The 15,549-nt window shown below is 48.1% G+C and overlaps 1 protein-coding gene across 1 annotated transcript in view; it reads left to right on the top strand.

The window, feature by feature from the left end:
- Positions 1-15,549, top strand: part of LOC128687831 (neural cell adhesion molecule 1-like) — a 158,923-nt gene that overhangs the window by 32,727 nt on the left and 110,647 nt on the right. Inside the window, 2 exon segments of the mRNA XM_070083832.1 lie at positions 7,355-7,569; positions 8,944-9,078. Coding sequence (XP_069939933.1) covers positions 7,355-7,569; positions 8,944-9,078 — 350 coding nt within the window.

The raw sequence follows: 15,549 nt of genomic DNA, 5'->3' as shown, positions 1-15,549 counted from the left end.
TAGCGCAGTGGCTGTACCCGAAGTAGTTCCAGCTTGTAGCGCAGTGGCTGTACCCTAAGTAGTTCCAGCTTGTAGCGCTGTGGCTGTACCCGAAGTAGTTCCAGCTTGTACCGCAGTGGCTGTAACCGAAGTAGCTCCAGCTTGTAGCGCAGTGGCTGTACCCGAAGTAGTTTCAGCTTGTAACGCAGTGGCTGTACCCGAAGTAGTTCCAGCTTATAGCGCAGTGGCTGTACCCGAAGTAGTTCAAGCTTGTAGCACAGTGGCTGTACCCAAAGTAGTCCCAGCTTGTAGCGCAGTGGCTGTATCCGAAGTAGTTCCAGCTTGTAGCGCAGTGGCTGTACCCTAAGTAGTTCCAGATTGTAGCGCAGTGGCTGTACCCGAAGTAGTTCCAGCTTGTACCGCAGTGGCTGTAACCGAAGTAGCTCCAGCTTGTAGCGCAGTGGCTGTTCCCGAAGTAGTTTCAGCTTGTAGCGCAGTGGCTGTACCCGAAGTAGTCCCAGCTTATAGCGCAGTGGCTGTACCCGAAGTAGTTCCAGCTTGTAGCACAGTGGCTGTACGCGAAGTAGTCCCAGCTTGTAGCGCAGTGGCTGTATCCGAAGTAGTCCCAGCTTGTAGCGCAGTGGCTGTACCCGAAGTAGTCCCAGCTTATAGCGCAGTGGCTGTACCCGAAGTAGTTCCAGCTTGTAGCGCAGTGGTTGTATCCGAAGTAGTTCCAGCTTGTAGCGCAGTAGCTGTATCCGAAGTAGTTCCAGCTTGTAGCGCAGTGGCTGTACCCGAAGTAGTTCCAGCTTGTAGCGCAGTGGTTGTATCCGAAGTAGTCCCAGCTTGTAGCGCAGTGACTGTACCCGAAGTAGTCCCAGCTTGTAGCGCAGTGGCTGTACCCAAAGTAGTTCCAGCTTGTAGCACAGTGGCTGTACCCGAAGTAGTCCCAGCTTGTAGCGCAGTGGCTGTACCCGATGTAGTTCCAGCTTGTAGCGCAGTGGCTGTACCCGAAGTAGTTCCAGCTTGTAGGGCAGTGGCTGTATCCGAAGTAGTCCCAGCTTGTAGCGCAGTGGCTGTACCCGAAGTAGTCCCAGCTTATAGCGCAGTGGCTGTACCCGAAATAGTTCCAGCTTGTATCGCAGTGGTTGTATCCGAAGTAGTCCTAGCTTGTAGCGCAGTGGCTGTATCCGAAGTAGTCCCAGCTTGTAGCGCAGTGGTTGTATCCGACGTAGTCCCAGCTTGTTTCGCAGTGGCTGTACCCGAAGTAGTCCCAGCTTATAGCGCAGTGGCTGTACCCGAAGTAGTTCCAGCTTGTAGCGCAGTGGCTGTACCCGAAGTAGTCCCAGCTTGTAGCGCAGTGGCTGTACCCGAAGTAGTTCCAGCTTGTAGCGCAGTGGCTGTACCCGAAGTAGTTCCAGCTTGTAGCGCAGTGGCTGTACCCGAAGTAGTTCCAGCTTGTAGCGCAGTGGCTGTACCCGAAGTAGTTCCAGCTTGTAGCGCAGTGGCTGTACCCGAAGTAGTTCCAGCTTGTAGCGCAGTGGCTGTACCCGAAGTAGTCCCAGCTTATAGCGCAGTGACTATACCCGAAGTAGTTCCAGCTTGTAGCGCAGTGGCTGTATCCGAAGTAGTTCCAGCTTGTAGCGCAGTGGCTGTACCCGAAGTAGTTCCACCTTGTAGCGCAGTGGTTGTATCCGAAGTAGTCCCAGCTTGTAGCGCAGTGGTTGTATCCGAAGTAGTTCCAGCTTGTAGGACAGTATCTGTATCCGAAGTAGTTCCAGCTTGTAGCGCAGTGGTTGTACCCGAAGTAGTTCCAGCTTGTAGCTCAGTGGTTGTGTCCGAATTAGTCCCAGCTTGTAGCGCAGTGACTGTACCCGAAGAAGTCCCAGCTTGTAGCGCAGTGGTTGTATCCGAAGTAGTTCCAGCTTGTAGCGCAGTGGCTGTACCCGAAGTAGTCCCAGCTTATAGCGCAGTGGCTGTACCCGAAGTAGTTCCAGCTTGTAGCACAGTGGCTGTACCCGAAGTAGTTCCAGCTTGTAGCGCAGTGGCTGTACCCGAAGTAGTTCCAGCTTGTAGCGCAGTGGCTGTACCCGAAGTAGTTCCAGCTTGAAGCGCAGTGGGTGTACCCGAAGTAGTTCCAGCTTGTAGCGCAGTGGCTGTACCCGAAGTAGTCCCAGCTTGTAGCGCAGTGGCTGTATCCGAAGTAGTTCCAGCTTGTAGCGCAGTGGCTGTACCCGAAGTAGTTCCAGCTTGTAGCGCAGTGGTTGTATCCGAAGTAGTTCCAGCTTGTAGCGCAGTGGCTGTACCCGAAGTAGTCCCAGCTTGTAGCGCAGTGGCTGTACCCGAAGTAGTCCCAGCTTGTAGCGCAGTAGCTGTACCCGAAGTAGTCCCAGCTTGTAGCGCAGTGGCTGTACCCGAAGTAGTCCCAGCTTGTAGCGCAGTGGCTGTAACCGAAGTAGTTCCAGCTTGTAGCGCAGTGGTTGTATCCGAAGCAGTTCCAGCTTGTAGCGCAGTGGTTGTATCCGAAGTAGTTCCAGCTTGTAGCGCAGTGGTTGTATCCGAAGTAGTTCCAGCTTGTAGCACAGTGGTTGTATCCGAAGTAGTTCCCGCTTGTAGCGCAGTGACTGTACCCGAAGTAGTCCCAGCTTGTAGCGCAGTGGCTGTACCCGAAGTAGTCCCACCTTGTAGCGCAGTGGCTGTACCCGAAGTAGTCCCAGCTTGTAGCGCAGTGGCTGTATCCGAAGTAGTTCCAGCTTGTAGCGCAGTGGTTGTATCCGAAGTAGTTCCAGCTTGTAGCGCAGTGGTTGTATCCGAAGTAGTTCCAGCTTGTAGCGCAGTGACTGTACCCGAAGTAGTTCCAGTTTGTAGCGCAGTGGCTGTATCCGAAGTAATTCCAGCTTGTAGCGCAGTGGTTGTATCCGAAGTAGTTCCAGCTTGTAGCGCAGTGGCTGTACCCGAAGTAGTCCCAGCTTGTAGCGCAGTGGCTGTATCCGAAGTAGTCCCAGCTTGTAGCGCAGTGGCTGTACCCGAGGTAGTCCCAGCTTATAGCGCAGTGGCTGTACCCGAAGTAGTTCCAGCTTGTAGCGCAGTGGTTGTATCCGAAGTAGTTCCAGCTTGTAGCGCAGTGGCTTTATCCGAAGTAGTTCCAGCTTGTAGCGCAGTAGCTGTATCCGAAGTAGTTCCAGCTTGTAGCGCAGTGGCTGTACCCGAAGTAGTTCCAGCTTGTAGCGCAGTGGTTGTATCCGAAGTAGTCCCAGCTTGTAGCGCAGTGACTGTACCCGAAGTAGTCCCAGCTTGTAGCGCAGTGGTTGTATCCGAAGTAGTCCCAGCTTGTAGCGCAGTGGCTGTACCCGACGTAGTCGCAGCTTATAGCGCAGTGGCTGTACCCAAAGTAGTTCCAGCTTGTAGCACAGTGGCTGTACCGGAAGTAGTCCCAGCTTGTAGCGCAGTGGCTGTACCCGAAGTAGTTCCAGCTTGTAGCGCAGTGGCTGTACCCGAAGTAGTTCCAGCTTGTAGCGCAGTGGCTGTACCTGAAGTAGTTCCAGCTTATAGCGCAGTGGCTGTACCCGAAGTAGTTCCAGCTTGTAGCGCAGTGGCTGTATCCGAAGTAGTCCCAGCTTGTAGCGCAGTGGCTGTACCCGAAGTAGTCCCAGCTTATAGCGCAGTGGCTATACCCGAAATAGTTCCAGCTTGTATCGCAGTGGTTGTATCCGAAGTAGTCTCAGCTTGTAGCGCAGTGGCTGTATCCGAAGTAGTCCCAGCTTGTAGCGCAGTGGTTGTATCCGAAGTAGTCCCAGCTTGTTTCGCAGTGGCTGTACCCGAAGTAGTCCCAGCTTATAGCGCAGTGGCTGTACCCGAAGTAGTTCCAGCTTGTAGCGCAGTGGCTGTACCCGAAGTAGTCCCAGCTTGTAGCGCAGTGGCTGTACCCGAAGTAGTTCCAGCTTGTAGCGCAGTGGCTGTACCCGAAGTAGTCCCAGCTTGTAGCGCAGTGGCTGTACCCGAAGTAGTTCCAGCTTGTAGCGCAGTGGCTGTACCCGAAGTAGTTCCAGCTTGTAGCGCAGTGGCTGTACCCGAAGTAGTTCCAGCTTGTAGCGCAGTGGCTGTACCCGAAGTAGTTCCAGCTTGTAGCGCAGTGGCTGTACCCGATGTAGTTCCAGCTTGTAGCGTAGTGGCTGTACCCGAAGTAGTCCCAGCTTATAGCGCAGTGGCTATACCCGAAGTAGTTCCAGCTTGTAGCACAGTGGCTGTATCCGAAGTAGTTCCAGCTTGTAGCGCAGTGGCTGTACCCGAAGTAGTTCCAGCTTGTAGCGCAGTGGTTGTATCCGAAGTAGTCCCAGCTTGTAGCGCAGTGGTTGTATCCGAAGTAGTTCCAGCTTGTAGGGCAGTGGCTGTATCCGAAGTAGTTCCAGCTTGTAGCGCAGTGGCTGTACCCGAAGTAGTTCCAGCTTGTAGCTCAGTGGTTGTATCCGAATTAGTCCCAGCTTGTAGCGCAGTGACTGTACCCGAAGTAGTCCCAGCTTGTAGCGCAGTGGTTGTATCCGAAGTAGTTCCAGCTTGTAGGGCAGTGGCTGTATCCGAAGTAGTTCCAGCTTGTAGCGCAGTGGCTGTACCCGAAGTAGTTCCAGCTTGTAGCTCAGTGGTTGTATCCGAATTAGTCCCAGCCTGTAGCGCAGTGACTGTACCCGAAGTAGTCCCAGCTTGTAGCGCAGTGGTTGTATCCGAAGTAGTTCCAGCTTGTAGCGCAGTGGCTGTACCCGAAGTAGTCCCAGCTTATAGCGCAGTGGCTGTACCCGAAGTAGTTCCAGCTTGTAGCGCAGTGGCTGTACCCGAAGTAGTTCCAGCTTGTAGCGCAGTGGCTGTACCCGAAGTAGTTCCAGCTTGTAGCGCAGTGGCTGTACCCGAAGTAGTTCCAGCTTGAAGCGCAGTGGCTGTACCCGAAGTAGTTCCAGCTTGTAGCGCAGTGGCTGTACCCGAAGTAGTCCCAGCTTGTAGTGCAGTGGCTGTATCCGAAGTAGTTCCAGCTTGTAGCGCAGTGGCTGTACCCGAAGTAGTTCCAGCTTGTAGCGCAGTGGTTGTATCCGAAGTAGTTCCAGCTTGTAGCGGAGTGGCTGTACCCGAAGTAGTCCCAGCTTGTAGCGCAGTGGCTGTACCCGAAGTAGTCCCAGCTTGTAGCGCAGTGGCTGAAACCGAAGTAGTTCCAGCTTGTAGCGCAGTGGTTGTTTCCGAAGTAGTTCCAGCTTGTAGCGCAGTGGTTGTATCCGAAGTAGTTCCAGCTTGTAGCGCAGTGGTTGTATCCGAAGTAGTTCCAGCTTGTAGCGCAGTGGTTGTATCCGAAGTAGTTCCCGCTTGTAGCGCAGTGGTTGTATCCGAAGTAGTTCCAGCTTGTAGCGCAGTGACTGTACCCGAAGTAGTTCCAGTTTGTAGCGCAGTGGCTGTACCCGAAGTAGTTCCAGCTTGTAGCGCAGTGGCTGTACCCGAAGTAGTTCCAGCTTGTAGCGCAGTGGTTGTACCCGAAGTAGTTCCTGCTTGTAGCGCAGTGGCTGTACCCGAAGTAGTTCCAGCTTGTAGCGCAGTGGCTGTACCCGAAGTAGTCCCAGCTTGTAGCGCAGTGGCTGTACCCGAAGTAGTTCCAGCTTGTAGCGCAGTGGCTGTACCCGAAGTAGTTCCAGCTTGTAGCGCAGTGGCTGTACCCGAAGTAGTTCCAGCTTGTAGCGCAGTGGCTGTACCCGAAGTAGTTCCAGCTTGTAGCGCAGTGGTTGTATCCGAAGTAGTTCCAGCTTGTAGCGCAGTGGTTGTATCCGAAGTAGTTCCAGCTTGTAGCGCAGTGGTTGTATCCGAAGTAGTTCCAGCTTGTAGCGCAGTGGTTGTATCCGAAGTAGTTCCAGCTTGTAGCGCAGTATTTGTATCCGAAGTAGTTCCCGCTTGTAGCGCAGTGGTTGTATCCGAAGTAGTTCCAGCTTGTAGCGCAGTGGCTGTACCCGAAGTAGTCCCAGCTTGTAGCGCAGTGGCTGTACCCGAAGTAGTCCCAGCTTGTAGCGCAGTGGCTGTAACCGAAGTAGTTCCAGCTTGTAGCGCAGTGGTTGTATCCGAAGTAGTTCCAGCTTGTAGCGCAGTGGTTGTATCCGAAGTAGTTCCAGCTTGTAGCGCAGTGGTTGTATCCGAAGTAGTTCCAGCTTGTAGCGCAGTGGTTGTATCCGAAGTAGTTGCCGCTTGTAGCGCAGTGGTTGTATCCGAAGTAGTTCCAGCTTGTAGCGCAGTGACTGTACCCGAAGTAGTTCCAGTTTGTAGCGCAGTGGCTGTACCCGAAGTAGTTCCAGCTTGTAGCGCAGTGGCTGTACCCGAAGTAGTTCCAGCTTGTAGCGCAGTGGCTGTACCCGAAGTAGTCCCAGCTTGTAGCGCAGTGGCTGTACCCGAAGTAGTTCCAGTTTGTAGCGCAGTGGCTGTACCCGAAGTAGTTCCAGCTTGTAGCGCAGTGGCTGTAACCGAAGTAGTTCCAGCTTGGGTTGATAGTGTTGATAGTTCTCTTGTTTAATGTCCATTGAGTTAACTTGGTTGTGGATGATTCCAACTCCCAGCTTTGCTTACTAAGACATCACTCAACACTATTATAATATAATAATATCTTCATTTACTACAAGTACAAGTACAAGGTATACAGACCATAGCTGACATCACTGACATACTACCATATAGAAAGCAGCTTGTTATGCTGAGCATTTCCCGCAAATTAGGTCCTTGTCCCAGGATGCGACCCACACCAGTCCACTAACACCCAGGTACCCATTTTACTGATGGGTGAACATAGACATCAAGTGTAAAGAAATACGCCCAGTATTTCTACCCTGGCTGGGAATCGAACCCAGACCTCGCCGTGTGAAGCGAAAGCTTTAACCACCAGGCCACCAGAGCCCATGTATTGCGGAAATCAGTACCAGTTTACAGGTCTTCGTTTTTATTTTTTTTGCTGGTTCTTCGAGGTCTGCAGTCAGTTTATTTCATGAAGATTTATTTCATGGCTGTCAGGGGCAGTGGTCGTATGAATTCAGAGTTCTGCTTTCTGAAGTCTCATGGCGGAAGTTGCAACGATTATATTGGCAACTTGGATAATTCTCTAATAATATAATAAGTCTGTTGTCAAACGGGACCGTGGTAGTGATGATCCCTAGAACCAGTTCCCGTAATACCACGGCAGTCTTGTCACATACTTTCAATGAAGTTGGTAACCTGATCAATAGGGCTGTTTCTGACAGTTATATGCATCCCCACATGCGTACCACAAACCCTTTGACAAGAAGTATATAGGAGGATCGTGTACACATAAATACACTGGCATTATTGTTTTTCTTTCGTGTTTAATACCGTATCTCTCTGACAGCTATGATGCACGTAATGGCGACTTCTGGCGGGCGGGCAACTCCAAGATTCGTGATGCTACCTACGACGGTCGCGTCTCCTTGAACCTGACACAGCAACACAGAGTTCACCTGAACCTGCAGCGTGTTTCCTTGAAGGACCATGGTGACTTCACATGTAGAGTGGATTTCCTCAGCTCCCCTTCCCTCACCTCTGTAGTCAAGTTAAAAGTCTATGGTGAGTAACAAAGAGTCTCTCTCTCTCTCTCTCTCTCTCTCTCTCTCTCTTTGGGCATACTCTTATATCCGACAACACTAATCTAAGTTATATAGGAACACCCGGTAACACCGCGTATGTAGAAGGAAAGAACTGAGTTAAAAGCACATGTACAAATTAACTGGGTGTCTTCAAACCAATTAAACTGGCTTCTCACCCACTAAAACACAAATAGGAAATACAGATCATTTATAATATGTCATAAGGAAAAAGTTTGGTTGAGAGGTTAACTGGATGTTTAACCTCTCCACTACATAACTGTTATTAAGGATTGGTGATTATACACGTGTCACTGTATATACGCTGAGAGACATACACATGTTCCTGTATATACACTGAGGTACACGTGTCACTGTATGTACACTGAAGCATGCATATATTGCTGTATATACACTGGTACATTCATATATTGCTGTATATACACTGATACATGCACATATTGCTGTATATACACTGGTACATTCATATATTGCTGTATATACACTGATACATGCACATATTGCTGTATATACACTGGTACATTCATATATTGCTGTATATACACTGATACATGCATATATTGCTGTATATACACTGGTACATTCATATATTGCTGTATATACACTGGTACATTCATATATTGCTGTATATACACTGATACATGCATATATTGCTGTATATACACTGAGAGACATACGCATGTTCTTGTATATAAACTGAGACACATAGACACATTGCTGTATGTACACTCAGACACATAGACACATTGCTGTATGTATATTAGCGACATACACATTTCAGTGCAGTGAATTCAATAATACTGTTTACAAATTTAGTTTTTTCCATATATGCAATTTATATAATTTTTAAAATAAATATTAGGTGTTTTCTGCCAAATAAGCAGAACAAAAATTTGTTTTTGCCAAAAGTCAACGAAAATTCATTCTGAAGATAACGAAAAAATGTATATAACTGACTGACTTTAAGTATACTGCTTGTGAAGGATGGTGCGCCATATGGGAATAATAGTCTCCCACATAACTAAATCCTCGGACCAAGAGTAACACACCTAGCTTGGCTGGGTGCTTGGTTCTTGTAGGATTGTGTGGTCCTGTGGGCCAAGGCGTCATGTGATTTTTGCTCACCATAAAGCAAGGCCAAAAAGATTTGGGTTCGAAATCTCGGCCTGTCGCAGTGTTGTTATTGATTCAGTAACACTCGTTCGTGGCCACGATAATATATATATATATATATATATATATATATATATATATATATATATATATATATATATATATATATATATATATATATATAATGTATGTATGAATAATGTAGAACACGTTTTCTTACCAGCGAACCCCAGCACAGGTCCCACTGTGAAGGTGTTGGGTAGCGGTCTACCAGAAGAATTAACACTCAGGCTACGGTCTGACGTGGGTCCTTTCCAGGAAGGAGAGAAGCTCAACTTATCGTGCACCGTTATTGGTGGTAAGCATTATCTCTCTCCTACCATCTTGTAAGACTGTTGTCTGAAAGGAGAGGTCAACTTATTCTTGAGAACCGTCGACGGTAAGTTGTAACTTACTGTTTTCCAGTACCGTCAACGCACGTGAAACAGTCAGCATATCCAGCACCTTAAATAGTGTTAAGTAACATTTCTCTGTTTCCCATAATTGTCGTCATACAGGAGAGAAAGTCAACGATATTCTGCACTTCTGTTAGTGGTAAGTACCGCCTCTCCTACTGTCTTCCAGTACTGTCGTCATACAGAAAAGAATCTTTATTTATCTTTCATTATTACTGGCAGCATGTCCTAAGGCACTGCCTAATAAAATCACATATTAAAATATATTGTCCAATTATAACAGCTTGTATTCTGCCTCAATGTACTTTATATGCCGTCCAAAAGAACTAACTTACTTTCTGTGTTAGGAGACAATGATAACGAGTGTCGTCTCACCCATAATGTTTGACTTGCACCAATGTACCTATTTACTACTTAGTGTAGTAAGTGTGGAGATACTTGTCCACACATCCTGCCATATCTAGGTTATGACCAATATTAGTCGAAAACATCCAGGTACCTATTACTAATATCTGAACACAGGCACTTAATCTTACTTAAGATAATATTATCTAACTTAAGCAAATCAATTTCTTTCTAGCATAATTTAATTAGTGCAGATCTAATTGAACCTAATTTTATAGAATCTAATTTTTTTTTTGTCACGTTAAAGCCCTTCTCGAACATAGTAATAGTAAATTCTTCTTTCAACGCACCAGCAGTGTCCCACCGAGGCAGGGCATCCCGAAAGGAAAAACGAAAATTTCTCCTTTTAAATTTATATATACAGAAGAAGGGGTTACTAGCCCCTTGCTCCCGGCATTTTAGTCTCCTCTTACAACACGTATGGCTTACGGAGATAGAATTCTGTTTCACTTCCCCATGCAGTGTAAGTGATTATGTTAGGTAAAATAACACAGTTGCAAGTAATGTGACGTTTCATTATGGCAACGTCTCGCCGTAACTACTTGACAAAGCTCCTGGAGAGCGACATATTGCCATAATAATGCTACATTAGTTACACCCGTATCCTTTTACTTTCCTTGATCTGTTCTGTTCGCCAGTAGCTGTGAATCGACCCCTGCAACCACAACTAGGTGATTACAATATTTAAGAAAAGGAACGCCAACATGGAAAACCTTAACGAGTTATTTTCACCACAACGGAACTTATTTTTTTCCTATGGGAATAAATACGAGACAGTATAATTACTATCTTTTTCTGCCTCTCGTAGGCACGTTGTAATTATCTCACACATACGAGCTTAAGAATGGAGGAACGTTACACAAACATTACTGATCTATGCTCGGCAGGTCAATCGCAACACACAACCATATTATTTTAATTTTTAGTAACACATCGGCCGTTTCCCACCAAGGCAGGGTGGCCCGAAAAAGAAAAACTTTCACTATCATTCACTCCATCACTGTCTTGCTAGAGGCATGCTTACACTACAGTTATAAAACTGCAACATTGACATCCCTCCTTCAGAGTGCAGACACTGTACTTCCCATCTCCAAGACTCAAGTCAGGAGTGCTGGTTTCCCTGAATCCGTTCATAAATATTTCCCTGCTCACACTCCAACAGCACGTCAAGTCCTAAAAACCATTTGTCTCCATTTGCTCCTAACACGCTCACGCACGTTTGCTGGAAGTCCAAGCCCCTCGCACAAGAAACCTCCCTCCCTCTAGCCTTTCCTAGTCCGACCTCTATCCAACCTTTCCTCAGCCCTCTGGATAATAGTTTTGGTAATCTCGCTCCTCCTACTAATTTCCAAACTACGAATTCTCTGCATTATATTCACACCACACATTGCCCTCAGACATGACATCTCCACTGCCTCCAGCCTTCTCCTTGTTGCAACATTCATCACCCATGCTTCACACCCATATAAGAGCGTTGGTATAAATATACTCTCATACATTCCCCTCTTTGCTTTCATGGACAAAGTTCTTTGTCTCCACAGACTCCTCAGTGCACCTTTTTCCCCTCATCAATTCTATGATTCACCTCATCCTTCATAGATCCATATGCTGACACGTCCACTCCTAAATATCTGAATACATTCACATCCTCCATACTCTCTCCCTCCAATCTGATATCCAATCTTTCGTCACCCAATATTTTTGTTGTCCTCATAACCTTACTCTTTCCTGTATTCACTTTTAATTTCCTTCTTTTACATACCCTACCAAAATCATCCACCAACCTCCGCAACTTCCCTTCAGACTCTCCCAAAAGCACAGTGTTTTTAACTACTCTTTTCTTAATGCTACTCAAGACATTTCCATTAAAGACGAAATTTTAACGCTACAACTCTACTGCCAAATCAATTTGTTTTCAATATCCTTTGAATTACAAAATTTATTCAGCGTAAATCCTTTTTTATGTGTTTCAAAATGCGCTCACATGAGTATTTTTTCACCCCTCCAGAAACTGAAAGAAAGCAAATTGAAATTCAAGCAAGCATAAACATCGTTGTCTGGGTAGTTACAAGCAGCCAAAAGCAACTGAACAAATAAACAGACTGGATGCTTGGTGCCGCCATTGTTTGTTACCAGTTAGCGGCTTTTGCTTACAAACAAAACATTTCAGAACTAACGTAAGGTTTGTGTAGGAAAAATTGAATTAATGAGAGAAGTAGCGTCGGATGAAGCATTTAGGAAGGTATTCTGGTGGATATTTTTGAAGGGACTTGTGAAGCTTCAAGTGGATACAAGTGATGTTAGTGGAAGAGCGAGTGGAAGAGCGAGTGGAAGAGCGAGTGGAAGAGCGAGTGGAAGAGCGAGTGGAAGAGCGAGTGGAAGAGCGAGTGGAAGAGCGAGTGGAAGAGCGAGTGGAAGAGCGAGTGGAAGAAATTAAAATGCCCTCAAGGATCAACACTTTGAAGTAAGAAAATCCATTGCTGTACTAACCCATTCTCTTGCCAACCCATTCTTGCAGAAACCCATTCTCCTGCCAACCCATTTTCCTCCCAACCCAATCCTGCAACAACCCATTCTCCTGACATCCTATTCCTGCAACAACCTATTCTTCTGCCAACCCATTTCTGCAACAACCCATTCTTCTGCCAATCCATTCCTGCAACAACCCATTCTTCTGCCAACCCATTCCTGCAACCCATTCTTCTGCCAACCCATTCCTGCAACCCATTCTTCTGCCAACCTATTCCCGCAAAAACTCATTTTCCTCCCAACCCATTCCTGCAACAACCCATTCTCGTGCTCAGTAACGCCGTTTTCATTATTCTTTATCTGAATCACTAAATCGTAATAACAGAGTTCCAAAAAGATCGGAACGGGTGGGGGTTGAAACCATGGCAAGTGAGCCCTAAAACCGACAGGCCAGTGTGTTAACTACTCCAATTTCAAAAACCTGGATTTGTGGTCACAATAGTGGCCCGTGCTAACCTCCCTATGGTGTACAGAAATATACCTATTTGGAGGAGTTTTATTAGAGCCAGCTGGCTCAGTGGTTAGCGCACTGGCCTCTGAGTTTTAGAAATTGCTTGCGATTAGTTCAAACCCCACCCGTTCCCTTAATTATTCCTAATCTGCTGAGACAGGTTTAATAAGCTTTCTTTTGTTTATTTATTTATGAGTAAATAAATAAATAAACTCTCTGAAAGCATTTTGTAATTTAACAATCTGTTCTATCCAAACTTAATCTATTCAAACACAACCTAACTTAATCTAGCCTAATTAAACCTAATCTAGCTTTATCTTACCTTACATATACTACTTAAGCTAATATACGGTGACCCGTGGCCTGATCGCTAAAGCTCTTGCTTCACACAGCGAGTTTCTGCGTTCGATTCCCAGCGAGGGTAGAAACATTGGGCGTGTTTCATTACTGCGGTTGTCTATATTCACCCATCAGTAAAATTGGTACCTGGGTGTTAGTGGACTGGTGTGGGTCGCATCCTGGGTGTTACTAGACATGTGTGGGTCATGCCCTGGATGTTACTGGACTGGTGTGGGTCACATCCTGGGTGTTAGTGGACTGGTGTGGGTCGCATCCTGGGTGTTAGTGGACTGGTGTGGGTCACATCCTGGGTGTTAGTGGATTGGTGTGGGTCACATCCTGGGTGTTAGTGGACTGGTGTGGGTCACATCCTGGGTGTTAGTGGACTGGTGTGGGTCACATCCTGGGTGTTAGTGGACTGGTGTGGGTCACATCCTGGGTGTTAGTGGACTGGTGTGGGTCGCATCCTGGGTGTTAGTGGACTGGTGTGGGTCACATCCTGGGTGTTAGTGGACTGGTGTGGGTCGCATCCTGGGTGTTAGTGGACTGGTGTGGGTCGCATCCTGGGTGTTAGTGGACTGGTGTGGGTCACATCCTGGGTGTTAGTGGACTGGTGTGGGTCACATCCTGGGTGTTAGTGGACTGGTGTGGGTCACATCCTGGGTGTTAGTGGACTGGTGTGGGTCGCATCCTGGGTGTTAGTGGACTTGTGTGGGTCACATCCTGGGTGTTAGTGGACTGGTGTGGGTCACATCCTGGGTGTTAGTGGACTGGTGTGGGTCACATCCTGGGTGTTAGTGGACTGGTGTGGGTCACATCCTGGGTGTTAGTGGACTGGTGTGGGTCACATCCTGGGTGTTAGTGGACTGGTGTGGGTCACATCCTGGTTGTTAGTGGACTGGTGTGGGTCACATCCTGGGTGTTAGTGGACTGGTGTGGTCAACATCCTGGGTGTCAGTGGACTGGTGAGAGTCACATCCTGGGTGTTAGTGAACTGGTGTGGTCACATCTTAGGTGTTAGTGGACTGGTGTGGGTCATATCCTGGGTGTTAGTGCACTGGTGAGTGTCACATCCTGGGTGTTAGTGGACTGGTGTGGGTCACATCCTGGGTGTTAGTGGACTGGTGTGGGTCACATCCTGGGTGTTAGTGGACTGGTGTGGGTCACATCCTGGGTGTTAGTGGACTGGTGTGGGTCACATCCTGGGTGTTAGTGGACTGGTGTGGGTCACATCCTGGGTGTTAGTGGACTGGTGTGGGTCACATCATGGGTGTTAGTGGACTGGTGTGGGTCACATCCTGGGTGTTAGTGGACTGGTGTGGGTCACATCCTGGGTGTTAGTGGACTGGTGTGGGTCACATCCTGGGTGTTAGTGGACTGGTATGGGTCACATCCTGGGTGTTACTGCACTGGTGTAGGTCACATGTTGGGTGTTAGTGGACTGGTGTGGGTCACATCCTGGGTGTTAGTGGACTGGTGTGGGTCACATCCTGGGTGTTAGTGGACTGGTGTGGGTCACATCCTGGGTGTTAGTGGACTGGTGTGGGTCACATCCTGGGTGTTAGTGGACTGGTGTGGGTCACATCCTGGGTGTTAGTGGACTGGTGTGGGTCACATCCTGGGTGTTAGTGGACTGGTGTGGGTCACATCCAGGGTGTTAGTGGACTGGTGTGGGTCACATCCTGGGTGTTAGTGGACTGGTGTGGGTCACATCCTGGGTGTTAGTGGACTGGTGTGGGTCACATCCTGGGTGTTAGTGGACTGGTGTGGGTCACATCCTGGGTGTTAGTGGACTGGTGTGGGTCACATCCTGGGTGTTAGTGGACTGGTGTGGGTCACATCCTGGGTGTTAGTGGACTGGTGTGGGTCACATCCTGGGTGTTAGTGGACTGTTGTGGGTCACATCCTGGGTGTTACTGGACTGGTGTAGATCACATCCTGGGTGTTACTGGACTGGTGTAGGTCATATCCTGGGTGTTATTGGACTGTTGTGGGTCACATCCTGGGTGTTACTGGACTGGTGTGGGTCACATCCTGGGTGTTAGTGGACTGGTGTGGGTCACATCCTGGGTGTTACTGGACTGGTGTGGGTCACATCCTGGGTGTTACTGGACTGGTGTGGGTCACATCCTGGGTGTTAGTGGACTGGTGTGGGTCACATCCTGGGTGTTACTGGACTGGTGTGGGTCACATCCTGGGTGTTAGTGGACTGGTGTGGGTCACATCCTGGGTGTTAGTGGACTGGTGTGGGTCACATCCTGGGTGTTACTGGACTGGTGTAGATCACATCGTGGGTGTTACTGGACTGGTGTGGGTCACATCCTGGATGTTACTAGACTTGTGTGGGTCATACCCTGGATGTTACTGGACTGGTGTAGGTTACATCCTGGGTGTTAGTGGATTGGTGTGGGTCACATGATGGGTGTTAGTGGACTGGTGTGGGTCGCATCCTGGGTGTTAGTGGACTGGTGTGGGTCACATCCTGGGTGTTAGTGGACTGGTGTGGGTCACATCCTGGGTGTTAGTGGACTGGTGTGGGTCACATGATGGGTGTTAGTGGACTGGTGTGGGTCACATCCTGGGTGTTAGTGGACTGGTGTGGGTCACATCCTGGGTGTTAGTGGACTGGTGTGGGTCACATCCTGGGTGT

The sequence above is a fragment of the Cherax quadricarinatus genome, chromosome 10 (genome assembly GCF_038502225.1).
Source record: "Cherax quadricarinatus isolate ZL_2023a chromosome 10, ASM3850222v1, whole genome shotgun sequence".
Classification (NCBI taxonomy): Eukaryota; Metazoa; Arthropoda; class Malacostraca; order Decapoda; family Parastacidae; genus Cherax; species Cherax quadricarinatus.
Note: the sequence above shows the minus strand (reverse complement) of the source record. Positions and strands in the feature narration are given on the sequence as shown.